Raw genomic sequence first — 18,395 nt, forward strand, 5'->3', positions numbered from 1 at the left:
TGAGCAACATAAACTGATGAACAAAAACAGATCCAGAGACAGAGAAGCATCGATCAGATGGTCAAACCTCAGAGGGAAGGTAGGGGAGGGTGGGGGTAAGGGGGAGAGATCAACCAAAGGACTTGTATGCATGCATATAAGCATAACCAATGGTCACAGACACCAGTGGGGTGAGGGCATGAGCGTCGGTGGGGGGGGGGGAGTGGGAGGAGTAAAGGGGGAATAAGGACACATTTGTTATACCTTAATCAATAAAGAAGATTTAAAAAAAGAAATATAGTATGTTTGTTTCCTTTTGTAATTACAGGATTTTTCTGAACACAGGAAAATTATAATTATGTCTTTTTATCATCATATCTAGCAGTTACAAATTTGAAGGTTTTTCAAGAAGTATCAGGTATCTTTAAAACAAATAAATACATAGCCATCTTAATGCTCTGACAATGTTTCCCTACAGCCAAAAGAAGCAAGCTTTAGAATAGAACTGCCTTTTCTAAATAGATACTCATCTTAGAAGATAAAGAGAACTAGAAAAGAAGACCCAGTGTGTTTTTTATCTTATCCTTTTCTGAAGCGGTAATGACCTAGGCTAAGTGGTCCTCTTGGTTGAACAGGACAGGTGTTAGATATAATTGTATCCAATTCATATTGGATACAATATGACTCAAGGACCTGATATTTTTTTAATATTTTTTATTGATTTCAGAGAGGAAGAGAGAGATAGAAACATCAATGATGAGAGAGAATCATTGATTGACTGCCTACTGCATGCCCCCTACTGGGGATCAAGCCTGCAACCTCAGCATATGCCCTTGACCAGAATTGATCCAGGGACCCTTTAGTCCACAGGCCGATGCTGTGTCCGCAGAGTCAAACCAGCTAGGGCAGAACCTGTTGTTGTTGTTTTTTTTAAGATAGTGTCTAACTTCAGTGTAAACCCTGACAGATTTTTTTTTCTTCTTTGTAATACAAATATCTGGTTTAAGCTTTGATTGCCTAAGGCATCTATTTCAAAAAGGCATCCACTTCAAAGATGGCTATCTCCAATAAACACAGGGCAGCCCCTGGACTACACAAAGAAACAGGCTGCCTCCCCCACTGAGCCTCCCTTGTTTTGGAGGTCATTGTAATTGATTTCAATAGCTGGCCATTTGAGGTACTTGAATTTTTCTCTTCCTTCATTTCAAATTCTGGCTCTTGTGTTTTAAATTTACCAATAATGAATGAACCAAAACACTAGGCCTCCACTCTAATAAAAGCAGAACCCTAGGCCCCGTTCTCTCTCTCTTTCTCTCTCTCTGGCACTATTATGTTCTGTGATTTCTGGGTTTTCTAAGTTATAAAACTGTATCTTTTCAAAAGTTTCCTAATGGTTATTGCTGAAGGGCTTCTTGAAATAATAATTACCACAAAGGCTGGTCCAGCCACAGTATTGGTTGTTGATGGGCTGAGACAAGCACAAAACACTGACTCAGGGTAATATGGTCTTTGCCCTGATTACATTTCCCATACACATTTAAATAGGCATGCAAATTCTGACAATATCTAGCCCCATTCTTAAGCCTGGTCAGAAGTATGGTAGTGCCTCTGTATGCAGACTATGTTGTGGCCAGCCATTTGGGCTTTGGAATGAGACAGATTCATTCTGACCCTGTGTCTACCATTTTTTACTGATGTGACTTAGAAAGAAATTTTAATCTTTCCAGACCACCATACCTACCTTATAGGGTTATTGGAAGGATCAGGTGAAGTAGTGTACATGAAACACTAAACACAGTGCCTGACAAACAATAAAAGCTCAAAGATGCTGTCATTGTAATTATTTTTCAATAATAATGACAACAGATGTCTACATTATTTTAGCATTTTTGAGTACTGTTAACGAAAAAACCATTGAAACCTGTAAAGAATTTTAGTGAGTTTATTTGAGCCAAAATGTCGACATATGCCGGGAAGCAGAACCTCAATGAATTGAGGTAATGCTCCGGAGAATGCAGGGTTACATCTATATTTATACCTTGAAATCAAAGAAAAGGGACGTAGGTGAGTTACATGAAATCCATTGGTGACAGATTAGGGAGGTGGGACAAAGCAAAGCGGGGAAACCTCTGGGATTGGGTGAAAAGTGAAATGATGGACATGTGCTTCTCTTACAGAGATAGATACAGGATACTTTAACGTAATTAACAGTTGACAATTAACTTGATAACAATAACAATGAAGGAATGTCCCGGTGCCATTTGTTGTGCCCTGAGGGGTCCGGGGTAAAAAGGAAGTTACAAGTTACCCAGACATCTCACAGACATCTCACAGATATGTTATCTTAGAGGCAAAAAGGCAAATGGGCTCAGTAAAGATCTAAGTTGACCTTTGTCAGGGAAGATATCGGCCTAGGACATGACTGCCCACTATAACCTGTTTGTAGTTAAATATTTAATTTTCAAACCATCCTTTGTGGTTATTTCAGGTCTCTGAGTTTGCAAGACGGCCACGCAGGCCTCCCCTGAGCTTGTCAGGTTAGCATGTGGCTCCTTCCGTTCACAGTACAAAGTGGTGGGTCAGACATGGGAGAGGTTAAAGGTTATGAAACTGAGGATCAGTTGGGCCATAAAGACTAATTTTTCTCAGCAATACAATAACCTGAGAAGAAATGTATGCATTTCGTAGGGTCACTGTAACAAAGTATAAATGGGGTGGCTTAAATAACATAAATTTATTGTTCCAGAATTCTATAGGCTAGAAGTCCAAGATCAAGATGTCAACAAGGTTGATTACTTCTTCAGGCTATGAGGGTGAATCTGTTCCATGCTTCTCTCTTAGCTTCCAGAGTCTTGCTGACAACCTTTGGCATTCTTGGCTTATAGATGGTTCATCCAATCTTTACTTTTAACTTCACATGGATTTTTCCCCTGTTTGCATGTCTGTATATCCAACTTTCCTCATTTTATAATAACATCAGTCACATTGGATTAGGTCCCACCCTAATAACCTCATTTTAATTTGATCACTCTGCAAAGACACCATCTCCAATTAAGCTTACATTTGAAGGTACTGGAATTAAGATTCATACTTTTTGGGTGGGACACAATTCAACCAAAAACAAGGACAGATGAAAAAATAAGAATAATATTTGAAATTTTCTTAATATATGCATTTTAATATAGTTTTTTCTTGAGCCACTCAAAAATACAACAGAAAACATGTTATGAGCTCTTAAATATAATACTTGTGCCGAGATGGCATTATTATGACAGAAAAGATCTATATCTTTTCATAAAGGTAGTTTTTGAATTTATCCTTCTTAGAGAAATAGGAAGCCAAAGGATTCCAATATCATCATCAGCCCAAATGCCTATTAGATTACCTTTTCATGGGACCATCATTTGCTTCTCATTCAACATGTATTAATCAAGCATTTACTTGGTGCTTAACACCCTGTCAGACCTTACATATATGGGTACAAAAAATAAGGTACAAACTATAAGGAATGTTTTACCTGCCTGTGAAAATATGAATTATGTTTCTTGTTTTATATGCCTTAAAAGTTTATGATGCGTTCTATAGTGGGTCCAGAATGTGTGCTCTCTAAGGCTGATTTTCAGGAATCCTTGTATGCTATTAAGGACTGATATAAGGTGTGATCTTGTCATGTCACCAAGGGTGATTTCATGGCTAGGTGTCGAGTGGAAATATGCCTGTCATATTCTATCTACACATGTTATACAATTCACATTTTCATTCAAGTGCTATTCCCAAGGTTACAGCTATTCTTCCAGATTAAGATTTGACCCCGATAAGTATGGGTGATAATTCCCCACTCAATGAGTTCCAGAATGAATTCTACATTAGATAAAAACTACAGAGAAATATGCTGCAAAAGGCAGAGAACACAACCTCCCCATATGCAGAAGTGAATCAAAGCTATCCGTGCTCGATGCATGCCAGAGGGGACGGCAGCTTTGGGTGACAGGTGGCACGTCTCTGTGCCAAGGAGAAGGCGTTGCTCCTGGCAATTTTTTTATCTGAGGCATGTGACCTAAGTAGTGGCATTTCACAGCTGAGAAACCAGCTTGTAATATGCCTTTTGCTTCACTGAGAGGCGGGCCACATGTCCACAGAGGCTGCAACTCTAGCTGCAAAATATTGCAATACATTCACCAGTATACTTCTAATCATGAAATGTTTGCATTACTATGGAAATGGAAATGGACAGATTAATGACATTTTGACAGACAAAAAAAGGGGGGGGGGCTTTCCTATAAAAGTGTTACTTTCTAGCACAAATTCAACAAGGAAGAAGGAAAAAAGGCAGGGTGGGGGGAGAGTGGGCAGAAAAAGGTAAAAATAACTAGCTATTTATCAGTCTTTGAAAGAAATTTGCAAAAGAGGGTCTACTCTATTTTGACTAAATTATCAGGTAGAAGAAAAATTCAAACTCTGACATTCTCAGAACTCTGACATCTGAGCCTACTTTTCAATCAATTCTTCCACAACTCCCTTTTAGGTAACTTCTCCAGATAAATTAAACAGTTCACCATTCCTTGTAGTTTACCTGTTAGCATATTAGTCAGATCCCTTATTTAACATTTCCTTCATGAGAAATTCCTTTTCCATCTGGATTTTCATTTGCAAGTCTAGCTAGCATCCAAGATAGGTCCTAATGCCACTTATTCCAAGATACCTACTAATGACGCCACCTAGAAGTAATCTTCCCCTCCCTGAACCTCCACACTCTCTTCTCATCCACACTCATCCACACGTTGATATGGCAATAATTATTTCTCTATCTCTCCTTCTGGACCATAAGCAATGGCAGGTACTATAGGATTTCCATAAAGTCTGGAAACATAGATAATATTATTTTACTCTATAATAACATCTTCTATATATTCTCATATTTCATACTTTTATTCTAAATTTAATATCTATATAATTTCTTATGGATATTTGGGTATGTTACCAACCTTAATTGACATCTGAAATCTGGATTCATTTTTCATATCTGGTGCCCAGCACACTGACAGAGGATTAGTAGAATCTGTATTTGTTGAATAAATTAATTAACTGGTTGGCTCATTGATATGAAGCTGAGGCTTGCCCTTCAAACCCACGTAGAAAGACTGAGGGTGACAAAAAATCAGAGAGCAGACAAAGCATGTAAAGATATAGCGGTAAATGTCCAAAGGTGCTTCACGGGAGATAGAATGGAAAAGTTGGGCTGCAATGAGAGTCTTCCTCTTGTAGCAACTATCTGTGTGCAATCTTAGGCAAGTCACCTAACCTCTAATTTTTGTTTTCAAATCAGGGACTTAGATAAATGTTTCCTTCAACACATCTATCATTTTAAGTAGAAGCTAAGTAGAAATGGTTGCTTATAACTTTCTGGGAAAAGCAGATTCCAGGAGGCAGTTATTAATAATCAAAATGAGAAAATAGTATAAGTTATAGTAGAATATAATAATGCCACTTGCAGTTCCACATCGGTTCATTATGGAGGTCTGGGAGGAGGACATGGCAGACCTTTTGCAGATGAGAAGACGGGCTTACAGTGGTTCAGTGACTTGTCTGGAGTCACAGAAGTATCTGATGGAGGAAGTGAGATGAAACTCAGGTTCTCTCACTTGGTACACTTCCTACTTCACCTGGGCACTAAAATCTAAGGGAGGATAGAGAGTACCAGACACCAATATTTATAAAAAGGAAGAAAATGAGGAAATATAACAACCTGAGAGTTTTAATTGACAGTAAATATAGTGATTTTTCATCGGTTATTAGAAAGATAAAAGACTAAGGGGGATATTAAGAGGAGTGAGTCTACCCATGAAACATGAAATCAATTAGGTATTTTCTTTGCTTTATTCCACTACTATAAGGAAGAAGCAAATAAAAAGAAAAAATTATTTATGAAGAATTTAGTTTTAAAAAAAGACTTTCAAGGTTGTTGGCTCTTGGAAATTGAATAATTAGTCTACTATCTTGCTTCATTTACATTTATAGTGCTAGGCAATAAGAATCGATATGAAGCTTACAAGCTCTTAAATCATCAAACCCCTTACTAAGGCAGAAAAAAAGAAATTGAAACCAAGCCTTCCTTACTTACATCAATTAAACAAATAATTATTGAGCGTCTACTATGTGCAAGGCACTCTTCTAACTGCTCAGGATACATCAGTGAACAAAACAAAATTAAGATCCCACTCTTTAGGGGAGAAATTCTACTGGGGCAGAGTATTCTAGAAGAAGGCATACATGTCACCAGATATTTTATTAACTACAATGTTACTACATTCAGTAATTATTCAGGCTAGTTAATGCATATTTTAAAAAGTCATTGAATGTAATAAATGAATAGTTAAACATCTTCATTATAATTTTCTAAATATGCACATTTTAAAAGCCATTCTTTGCCTATTTCAGGATCATAGAACATTGTCTTGAGACAGATAAAACGACTCTGAAGGAAATAATTCATAAATGTGTGAGAAAGCATGCGCAATGCACCATCATGAAAGGTAAGTTATCAGAAGGGGCTTGCAGAGGTTCTGCTCTTATTGTGGACCAGGAGCATGTATACCACCTGAGAACCTAACCAGTTTTCCGGGTAATGGGCATGCATACTGAAGTTTGAAAACCAGTGTTCTAGGAGAGCCTAAAAATAATCTCCTGAAAGGGAGAATATAAGCACTTTAAAAATTAATCACTCACTCAATATTTTTCAATTTTAAGAAGTGGTTTCAAGTAAAATTTTACTTTTGTTTAGTTTTTATTTTATTTATTTTAAATCTTTATTGGTGAAAGTATTACACATGTCTCCTTTTTTCCCCCATTGACCCCTTAAAATTTTACTTTTAAAATGGCATATCAAGGAAATCACATGTTAAGGTTTTCTTCAGCACGTGTTGACATAAAAGAAAAAATAAAATTTGCCTTTCATAGTTTCAAATCTGGCATTTCTAGTTAAAAGCAAAGGGTAATTCATTCTTGACATATATCAATGGATAGGGCCTCCCTCTACTGTCTGTGATTTAATGACCATCTATACAAACAGGCGTAAGAGGTGTTGGGTGTCTTTTGGTATCTCATCCTGCATCAATCTCAGTTTTCTAAGATAAAGCATGTTGACCTTTGCCCAAAGGAGAAAGAAGTGAAGGACATAATCATAGCTGCCTAGAACACTCAGAAAAACCAGCTACCAGACTACCAGCAGTTATGGTCTAGAAGGTACACGATGAGAATATCAGGAAAAGTTAGGAAGTCAGTAAAAGGCAAGGTCCCTTTACATTTGTCACTGAACAGTCATTGAACAGATTTATTTTTTCCCTAAGGATAAGAAGAGAAAAAGAGACTGTTATGAATTATAGAGGCAGAGCAGCCCTGCTCAGTGTTGACCATGAGAAGAATGTTTTATACACACACACACACACACACACACACCGCCAAACCAAACAAATTTTCCCAGCACAGAAACATAGCAGATCCCAGAATGCACTGAAGAAGAAAAAGACAGCAGTGGGCAGAGCATCTCTGAGCCGGAGGACGGAATTTTGCACTAATTAAAGGAGCATGATTCTCCTCTAATACATAATCAACACTCAAGGATTCTTCTGTACACAACAAATATATAGAAATACTTTTTCCATCTTTACCATATTCATCTATGAGTTTAGAATAACCTCCCCCCTCACCTTTCCCAGTTAAGAAAATAAAACAAAAAACTCTCAGTTTGTCATGACCATCATAACATACAAAAACTTCTGTAGGGATCTGTACCTACATACAGTGAGGTCTCCTTTTAAAATGGAGTTGAGAAATTGTACAACTATTAAAAAGTATGAAATAATGTTGTTGAAGTAAGGTGGAAGAAGCTAACATCTACACATGTAATCTAAACATGTTCTATGGTTGAGCATTAAATTTAGCTCTGAGCTTCCTGGTAGGCAAAGATAAAAATGGAAAACACAATACTATCATTACCAATTAAAATGAAACATGTCAATTCTTCAAGAGAGATCAACAATTTCATGGTATTAAATCTAAAAAGAATTTTTAACAATAGACTTTATACAAGGGACATTGAGCAGCATAATAGGCATTAACTTAAAAAATAGTGAAAATTATAAAACAGTTAGATGATTTATTATTATTATGACAAAATTAAAATTCAACTTAGAAAAGGCAATTTTTCAAAAAGAGTAAAAAAAAAGTCAGGTATGTAGTATTATGGAAACTTAATGTTACGTTAACTGGTTGATAATGATCTCTTCTTAAATATCAATTCCCTCATCAGGCCTTGTGAAAAAAGCTGGACAAAGGATAATTCTAGGTTATGATCTCTGGTGAACACCTGGTATCCTACGTAATTAACTAAAGAAAGATCCTGGTGTTTGAGTCAGCAGGTGGCCAAGTTAATGAACTGCCATGAAAGCTAAGACTCCGAATTTGTGTTGGGGGATCTACACCACTGGAGAGAATATCAAAATAATATGAACTGACACTAGTAGTAATACATGGTTTCCAATCTCAGTTGGGCCCTCTGAAAATTTGCTCTATTTGAATTTGACCTCCCATTCCCTTTCCATCCCCCTCACTGAATAATTGAGAAAACAAAGGCTACCAAACGTTATTTTCAAACCTCTTTTCTCCTCTTGCCAAACTCATTACTACCCAACAGAAAGCCTTCTCCTATTCAAGCATGGCCCCTTCTTTCCATGCTATCTGCTCTCTCTTGGCAATCTCATCCATTCTTAAGGTTTTAACCCTAACTATTTGCTGATAAACTCAAACTGACCTTTCTTTCTAGATCTTTGACTTATGGGATCTCTCAACTTCATTGTCCTATAAGTACCTCAAATTAACCTTTCTAAAATTCATGTTTCCCAAAGTACGTGCTTCCTCTTTTCTTCCCTAGTTTGTTCTGTAAAATGGAAACCTGGGAGTCATTCTTGACTTCACTTTCTTCTTGAGTCATATAACCCATCAGTCACTAAATCCTAATCTCCCTACAAAATGACTGTCAAATCCATTCTCTCCTTTTCATCCCCATTGACTCTTCCTTTAGTAAAGCTTTCATCCTCTCCTGACTAAATTGAATATTAAATTGGCCTTCTCTCCACTATTCCCACAACCATCAATGGGCTGCCAACTTGTGCCTTGGCTTCCAATCTGATTTCTTTTCTTAACTTGTCCTCTCCAAAGTTTTTCAAGTCCCATTTCCAAATGTTAACCTATCACATTTCTTCACTGTTTAAATTTTTTCACTGGATCACAATGCTTATAAAATAGAATCTAAATTCCTTGGCTTGACAAGATTGCCCTTAGTGACCTAGGCCTCCTCTCTTTACAGCTTGACCCTTCCCCACTTCTTGTCTCTGAATATACATTTCAGAATTAGTTTATCTTATCTCTGGTCTGACTCAGAGAAGGTGCTCACTAAACATTTGTTCAATTAAGATAGAAATCTGAACATACCTTCTTTTTTATCAACAGAGTAATACCTGTTGACCAAAAAGTGAAGCTATAATAGAATATTTATTAAGGAAAAGAAGATATCATTTGTTTATGGTAAGTTGTTTCCACTGTTTTATCCTTATATTACCTTTTAAATTCTATTGTAAACAATTTCTCATTTTGAACATACTGTCAGCAATTTGTTTATTGATCTTTTTGTTGTACTCTCTATAACATATAAATTAAAAAATATGTCAGAACACCATAAAGAATAGAGGAAACTGCCTCAGAGTGTTCAGCAATAACTCTAGAGAGAGCTGCCCAACCAAAGGGCTTTCACTTAACATCACGTGCTATGTATGCAATTGTTATGAAAGGAGAGAATGTGAATCCAAATGTGCTTTTCAAATGAGCAAATATGCAAGATATACATCTTTTCTTTATATCTGCACACCCTTTACCCAGAAAATTTCTCTATTTATTGCACACAGACTCACCTAGACTAAGGACATCTTCTTAATTAAGATTAGAGTAGCTTGACAATGATAATAGTATCTTACCTTTACCTAGTTTTATACACAGTTCCATTTAATCTCATCTTTAGAATAAATTTAAGGGATTAAGTTTAGCATGACTAATTCCACTAACCCTCTGGGTCAATCTTATCCCTGACCCCTGAAATTCAACTTTAGACATTCTTTCCTAACAAGTTATCCTTATCCACTACCCAGCACCCCTGGTTGTAGAAAAGATGCCACAGAACTGTCTGAGCAAATGTGATCTGCCACTCTTGACCACAGCCCTCACAGGCATGAGATCCTTTCCGCTTTCATTAAAAATATATATATAGTGTTCCCTTCTGTTCCTTATTTTTCTGCACTGAAGGGGCTGAGAAAAAATGGCAAACTTAAAATCTCCTCAACTAGAGCTTGATGTAGAGTAGCCACTTTAAGTTGGAAGTTCATTTTCTCCAAAAAAGGAGATTTATTACAACATGGTAACAAACGCAAATATGGGGCAAAGTCACTCAGATCAACAGGAGAAAAATAAGTAAAGTAAGAAAATGGCTTGATCCCATACTTTTCAGGGAAATGTGGAGAGCAGGTAAGTTGGGAGCAAGAGAAGTGGAAGAGAAGAGAAGGCTATTGTTCAGGGGCTTTCTGGTGTCTACAAGTTCAGAGATAGAACAGGTCTTGACGTTGTCAAGATGCCAGACTATGGTCAGAGTGGGTAGGTTGCTGAAGAGGAGGCAAAGGACACAGAGTTGAGCTGAATGAACTATGAGGATAGGTATCAGTGGGTCACACACATGAATGTTACAATCATCCAAATGTATGGCAAGAGTTGACACTGAAAGGAAGATTACCAGCAATAAGAATGCATTTTCAATGACAGGAGAGTCTCCTGGAAGCTGCTGAATGACAGCAGCAAAGTTGGGAAGAATGTAACTGGGCTGGATGATAAAACCTCACAGGAGAGAGGAATGCATGAGGGTGGATCTTGTGATTTAAAAACAAACAAATAAACTTTGATTTAAGAAAGTATCTAGCCGAAACCGGTTTGGCTCAGTGGATAGAGCTTCGGTCTGCGGACTGAAAGGTCCCAGGTTCGATTCCGGTCAAGGGCATGTACCTTGGTTGCAGGCACATCCCCGGTGGGGGGTGTGCAGGAGGCAGCTGGTCGATGTATCTCTCTCATCGATGTTTCTAGCTCTCTATCCCTCTCCCTTTCTCTCTGTGAAAAAAATCAATAAAATATATTTAAAAAAAAAAAAAAAAAGAAAAAAAGAAAGTATCTAACAGGAAGCTGTATTAGTCCTGCCTTTGATACTAACATACTAACACATTTTATGGTCTTGGGCAAGTCATTTTCATTTCCCTGGACCTTTGTTTTCTCATTTGTAGCATGAGAAAGCTTTCTAAAAGCTATGACAATTGCTGCACTTTTATTTTAACCATGAATTTCATTTTTATCTTATGTTACTAGGTTTTAGGGTAAAAAACCTATACCTGATTAACAAATTTCATGCATTTGCTCAATATTCATCAGTCAAGAAGGGCTAATACCTTAAGAATTCATCTATTAGGTGACAGTTTAATAACAACAGATGACAGGTAGTAATACATACCATTTCCTTGTTCTCTGAAATACTGCTGTTAGGTAATCATATGACAACAATTACCATTCACATTTTACAAATAAAATTCAGATGATCATACAGTATTTCCCACAGTCTTTTTGTGAATTTATTTTTAAAAAGTGACTAGATGTGCTTTTTTGTAACCCAGGAGCCTATAACAACCTGTATAGTTCTATGTCTCTTCCAGCAGATTATGGGACCCTTAAGGATAATAATAATAAAAGTACTACCAATAATAGTAGTTGTTATTCTTTTCATTTATGTGTTCCTAGCACTAAGATCAGTGTCTGAAACACAATAGACACATGTGTTTATCAATGAATAAATGGCCATGTGTTTGCTAGAAAACAAAATTAATTACTTGGTGATAAAGAACTGCTCCCCCAAATCTTGTGTTTCAATTGACAGTTAAAGCTGTTATCTGAATCCTTTAGAGCAGAGGTGGGGAACCCTTTTTCTGCCAAGGGCAATTTGGATATTTATAACACCATTCTCAGGCCATACAAAATTATCAACTTAAAAATTAGCCTGCTGTATTTGGTCAAACATTTAATTAATTAATCCCTAATGCCTCATCAGGGCCAGACCAAATTATTTCTTGGGCCTTATATGGCCCTCAGGCTGGACATTCCCCACCCCTGCTTTAGATAATTGTGCTGAATCTACAATTTGTTGGCCATAAAGTGACTAAAATAGATAATCTTAAAATTGATAAATGAGGATCTCTGATCACCAAGTTTCTGCTTGAGCCACTAATTTCTCTTTGCTATATTTGGTGCCACAATGCCTTAAGTTTATGAAAACAAAAGTTCCCAGGAGACTGAAGAAAATTAAAATGATAATTTTTATGTAAATTAAGATTTAAAATGCTGTGGACATTCATCAAGGACAATTTGGTGTAAAAAATAAGTGGAACCAGCACACATAAATACTTCTATATAAATACTTCCACATAAATTCAAAATCTAATGGTAGCTCTTTGATGGATAAGACAGCACGTCATTTTGACAAGGTTTCATGTCTCAGCTTGACTCTGGTTTTAAACGATAGCTTCCCTGAAAACGGACAACATCTCCTACTGAGATATTGCTTCCAATCTAATATCAGAACAGTATGCACTGAGTTGTTTCTTCAATGGTTCTAAGGTACTGGTTAAACTATCCTGTCCTCGCCTATGGTTTCCCAGCCCTCTGAGGTCTTACTAAAGGGCATGCTGGAAATATGGCTTCTGAAAAATCTCTTTAAGATGACACCAACACAGCCACTGTCCATAAAGTTATTAAAAAGCCATAAAACAGTCATTGTATATTAGCTCCAGAGATCACTAAGAGAAAAATTTTAGTGCCTAAAGAGGAATAGCAACTGAAGAATGGCAACTGGCAAGCCACATAATAGGAACATAAAGTAGAAGCTGCCACCACCATCTACCCTATGCAAGCCAGCTATTTATTTCAGAGAGGTAGGGAGAAGGGGAGAGAGAAAGAAACATCAATGATAGAAATATCAATGATGAAAGAGAGTCATTGGTCAGCTGCCTCCTGCACGCCCCACACTGGGATAGAGCCCGCAACCCAGGCATGTGCCCTGACTTGGAACTGAACTGTGACCTCTTGATTCATGGGTTGACACTCAACTACTGAGCCACCCTGGCTGGGCCAGGCAAGCTCTTTATAATATTTGTTCCAAGGCAAATGAAGTCACGGAGTGATTGATAGTTGGGCCGAAAAATTAAGAAAAGTTTACACTTTCTCAAAATAATAAAGGTGTATTCTTTCTCATCTTTGCATTTCATCTTAATCCTTTGTACATAGTAGCCCTTCACTAAATACTGATTATATCACTTAGAAAATGAATTTAATCAGCCCAGCCAATGTAAGACAAAAATAAATATAAAAATCTCAAAAGTATGTCAATATGGGGCCATTGGTAATAGAAATAAGTTGCTTTATATTTTTCAACTGGCTTCAAGATTACCACTTATCCCAGCACATGTAACAATTGATATTCATACTGGTTATTTGGTATATTCAAGAATATTAGCTATTAAATTAAGCAATTTCTTTAAAAGTTAGAAACGATATAATATAGTTTGCAAAAACCACCTTGTAAAATGTTTAAAATGTAAAAGGTCAGAGTTTAAAGAGGTCAACTCACAAGTTCCTTGGTAAGTCAGCTGAAGAATCAAGGTTCTGGATAAATAAGGCTTACTTGGATGTGAACACTTTTTTTTTTAATCACAAATAGAAAATCTCACAACTATCACTGGTTTTTAATCTATGTGCTCTTAGTTAACGTTCACATCATATTTAACATATCAAATTTAAGTCCATGTTGTTTAAACCTAACAGATCATGGTTTGGAAACCTACTTATCACAAATCTATTAATTGCACTAAAATTCTCCTGGTCCTCCAAAATTTCAAATCTGAAGGTAGCTTCGACCCCTTTTTGTCCCTAACTTTTTGCACAACAAATTCTCACATAAATTATTCCTTTGGAACACCTTTTATCCTTCTCAATCACTTTAATAACTGAATTCTACAATAATTACCTTTTTAAAATTACTTTTCCAGTCCCTATCTAATGTATCTCCTTATACATTTCAGTAAGAATTCACTTCCTCCAAAGTGCATTCAATTTTTATTTGTGGATAAAATTCTATTGCTTCAGAGCCCCCACCATTTGGCAGATAATATTTCAATATTCCCCTCAGGAATCAGTCCCCCAAAATTTCTGGAGACCTTATTGCAGGTACGTCTTATGTCAGATAAACTGACAGTTGTCATGACCAGAAGACAAGTGTGGCACCATGACATTATAGAAGATTTTAAAAGTATGCAAAAATATAACAACTAAATTCTAGCTGGTTAAACAGCAAAACCAGAAAATATCTCTGAGCTCTATGTTGACATAAAATGAACTACTACAGGAATATAAAAAAATTGGAACATTCAAAGAATAGGGTGTTCCACCTATGATTTTAAAGTCTATCAAAATTAACCATAGAAATGAAGTACACTAGTCTAGTCACTTAGTTATTTTGATATTAACTGTTCTAGGCTAACTTCTAATAGGAGAAATTGTGATGGTAAATTGACTAGAGAATAGATAATTTGGAAAGGAGAGGTGAAGGTCACCGGAGGTTCCAGAATTTCTAAGATCCAAATTGCTAATACCCAGACAAACTGACCGCTTTCCTAAATAGTGCGCAGATGGCAGAAGCAACACTGATATGTGGTCTTAGCTGTCTTATGACAGGGAACTATCACCAGTAGGTGACCCCATCAGTCTGAAGGCAGGAAAATTACTAAATGATGCAAAAAACTGCCTACAGGCCAGTAGAAGCAGGAGGGCAGAACCTCAGGAAAAACAAATTTACAATTAGAACTTATATAAAGGAGGCTGTGATACTTCTTCTTTGCTGATAGAAGAAAATAAAAGCAATTTAGTTTCCACAGATATTAAGTCTAATAAGAGAAGAAATAAATTCTCTTTGAGAAAATAAGATATCATATATAAAAGGCAAGGCAAATGGCATAATCTCTTGGTAATAAAATAGACACCAAAGTGAGCTCTGTGTTCTATGAACACAATCTAGTCTGGAATCAACTGTAATAGTATGGAGACATTATCTCTCCCACACAACACCAGTCAGAAGGTAGAAAAGAAACAAAGTCCAACTAACACACGGGTGACATTTTAATATGAGCCCTTCCTCAATAGAATTGGCAAACACAAGTCCAATTAATTTTTCAAAAACATAATTCTAGATGTCAGAAAGCAGCCCACTATTAGCAATTATTTTTAGTAAAGTGATGCAACTGGAAAACAGATTGAAGAAAGGAGGGGGTCTTTTCTCAACATCTCACCACCCCCCAAAAATAAAGTTATAATAAAATATGGAAAATAAAACTACTGTATCAAGATGAGGATGTATTGCTTTTTCTTGAAGGAGGAATTTACACTTCTAATATCTATAATCAATTACCTAATTCAATGGAGGGAAAATTATTAAATATTTAATTAAACCACATTCACTCTAGATTTTGTCATCCCCTTAGAAATCTCTCTAATGCTGATAATTAACAATTTTTAATGTGTGCTTTCAAGATGTTTCATCTGAGCACTAGAGGAAACTATATTAAACATTAAAATGTAAGAAATGAACATTGAACATTAAAATGTAAGGGACTGACATTTTAACTTAAATTTGCATCTCAACAAAAGTAATAAGATTTTTGTTAATAAAGAGGTATGCAATTCACTATTAAAAATTAAGATTCAGAAACATGAGTCAGTTGTTAGAAGTCACAATATTGCAGCAGAAAGTTGTTTTTCAAAAGCAAAGTCGAAAATTATAATGTATAATTAATTCTACATTATTTTTTAATGTTTGTCATAAAAACTCTGCTCCCTTAATAAAGTAAAGCATTTGTTTCCATTAACAAAAACCATATAACCACTTCAGTAAGAATGATTTTTAATTTCTGTCACCAAACTTCACACTGGTAACTGCATATTGTGTGACTGTTAAAAGAATATGAAGTCATGCCAATGGCCTTTCTCTTAATAATTTTATATTAAGGAATATAAATGCAGCAATACTCTCAAGATTCTTTTCATATGCCAGCATATACATGTGAATTATCCTACACATTAATGTATAACCAGGGTCTCATTTTCTTCATAAACCTAGCAAGGGAGTTAAAAGCAGATGACTCAAAAGTCTCATTTTATCCAAAAATTTATATAGGCTAAGATGAAGAGAGTAAAGAAAATCTTTATATAAAGAAGTTCTTTGAGAATTTATATCTGTAGGACTGTATAAATACCAAAGTTTTAACCTCAGGTAATCCTATTTTATTTTTAAAAAGTCATTTTAAACCTGATATCTACTATCCTTTTAGTTGTAATTTATAATTGGTCTAACTTTAAATTCTAATGAGCAGACATTGTTTAAAAGAAAAAGACTAGAAACCAAAACTCCAATTCAAGAGGTCACCAGTCGCTATTTCTCATAAAACATACAGGCAATTTTAACATATGTAGTGGGGAGAAAATAAAGAAGTGATTTAAATTATTCACGTTTCCTTTGTATCTAAGGCACCCCAGAATTTAAAACATAAGTATCTGATATACAGGGGGAGATGACCGCATAAATCCAGCATTCACAAGGGAAGTCTTGTGTGGGTACGAAGGGGCACATTAGGACAAAGAAGCACCTTCAGCTGTTCAAGACATGATAAAGATTTCAGTACCAATTTAAGGGCCAGTGAATTTTTTTTGTCTAATTTCTCATATTGGATTATTCCGGGAAACCAGAGCCAGTCACTTAAGAGCGGGATGACACCTTGGGCAAATAAGTCTACCAAACACAAACTTATAAAATGAGGGCTAACAAGCATGTAAGTCCAAAATCTGTTGGACACGGTCCATGGAGAGTTGGGCATCTTTTATGCTCCTTCTATCACTAGAAACACTTGGGACACCGTTTTCCTACACTACATTTAGACCAGAATAGGCATTAAAGGCAATGCCTGGGTGGGCCTGTGCTGAGAAGGGCAGAGTCTGTTCCCCCACAGAGCTGGGGGGGAACACAAGCAAACAGGAAAGATACTATGGTCCCAGGGACACATCATGCAATGCCCTGGCTTTCACGGCACCTTTCTTTCCCCAAATGCAATGCCTACCTTCCGTGTGGACTGCAGAGACATAGGTCCAATTGTAGCGCTTGACTATATCAAGCATCGCCCGTGCCTGCAACGTGTCGGAAGGGACAACCCTCAGGAAGTATTTGTACAAAGTTTTGTCACTCAGGTCGATACTCGTGGCGGAATAAGCGATCTGGGGGATGTCGAAGAGCTGGAGCAGGTTCTGCACTTGAATGGCTACAGAGCTGGAGCCCGGGCCGATTACACCCGCAATGGGCTTCTTAGTCCTGCCTGGGGGGAGGGGCTGCCCGTCCGGCAGGCACCGGTTGAGTCCATCCTTCTCATCTCGAATGGAAATCAGGGAGTCCCTGATGAACTCAATGCTCTGCTCCAGAGCCACCGAGGAGTGCCAGCAGGAGTCCCGGATCTCGCTGCCCAGCGTGATGTTGGGCAGGAGGACTGGGTCTGCGTTGATCTTATCCAAGGTGTGGAACATAGCCTCCACCCTCTGGATGCCGTACTGCTCCCGGATCTCCCCGCACTTCCTCTCCGGCACCTTTTCGGCTGGAGGCTGGTGGTGGACTGAGAAAAGGGCCCCGATGATGACATCTCCGTCCATTCTGGCCACCGAGCGCTGAGACGAGGCTCCCGCCAGCAACACTTTCCTGCCAGGGCTTCTGGGCAGAAGGGACATCTCCCAAAAGATCGCGGGGAAGAAAACCAACAGGAGCCGGACCATGGTGATGAGGACGCCGTCCACAGCCGGCCGGCCACGTTCCCACGCTGGTCCCGCAGCCGGCTCTGGGCACGCACCGCGGGTCCGCCCCACGCCTGCCTCTCCCGGCTGGGTCCTGCTCGCCAACACCGCTCTTCCAGCGTTTTCGCCGCCTGCACCACAGCCTCCTTCCCCTCCGCCTCCCGCTCCTTGTCCTCCACGACCACCTCCGCTCCCGGGAGGCGTTTCTAGGCGGATTCGAGTGCCCTTTCTTCACCGGTGCACCAAGGTAAACGGATCAAGGGGACAGTGGGCGTCGCGGTGGCAGCCAGCGGTGAGCTGAGAGCTGTCTGTCTACAAGAAAGAAAGAAAATCAAAGCTCAGTTATCACATGTGTCAAACTCAGGGGTCAGTGATGCGAATAGTTGCCCAGTCCCATTCAT

The 18,395-nt window shown here is 37.7% G+C and overlaps 1 protein-coding gene across 1 annotated transcript in view; it reads right to left on the bottom strand.

Annotated features, from left to right (window-relative positions):
* The window catches only part of GRM1 (glutamate metabotropic receptor 1), a 307,099-nt gene extending 289,123 nt beyond the window's left edge, over positions 1-17,976 (bottom strand). The window contains exon 1 of the mRNA XM_028140654.2: positions 17,277-17,976. Within this exon, the coding sequence (XP_027996455.1) occupies positions 17,277-17,976 (700 nt within the window). The remainder of the gene's footprint in view (positions 1-17,276) is intronic.
* Positions 17,977-18,395: the final 419 nt, after the last annotated feature.

This window comes from Eptesicus fuscus, chromosome 10, assembly GCF_027574615.1.
Source record: "Eptesicus fuscus isolate TK198812 chromosome 10, DD_ASM_mEF_20220401, whole genome shotgun sequence".
Taxonomy (NCBI): Eukaryota; Metazoa; Chordata; class Mammalia; order Chiroptera; family Vespertilionidae; genus Eptesicus; species Eptesicus fuscus.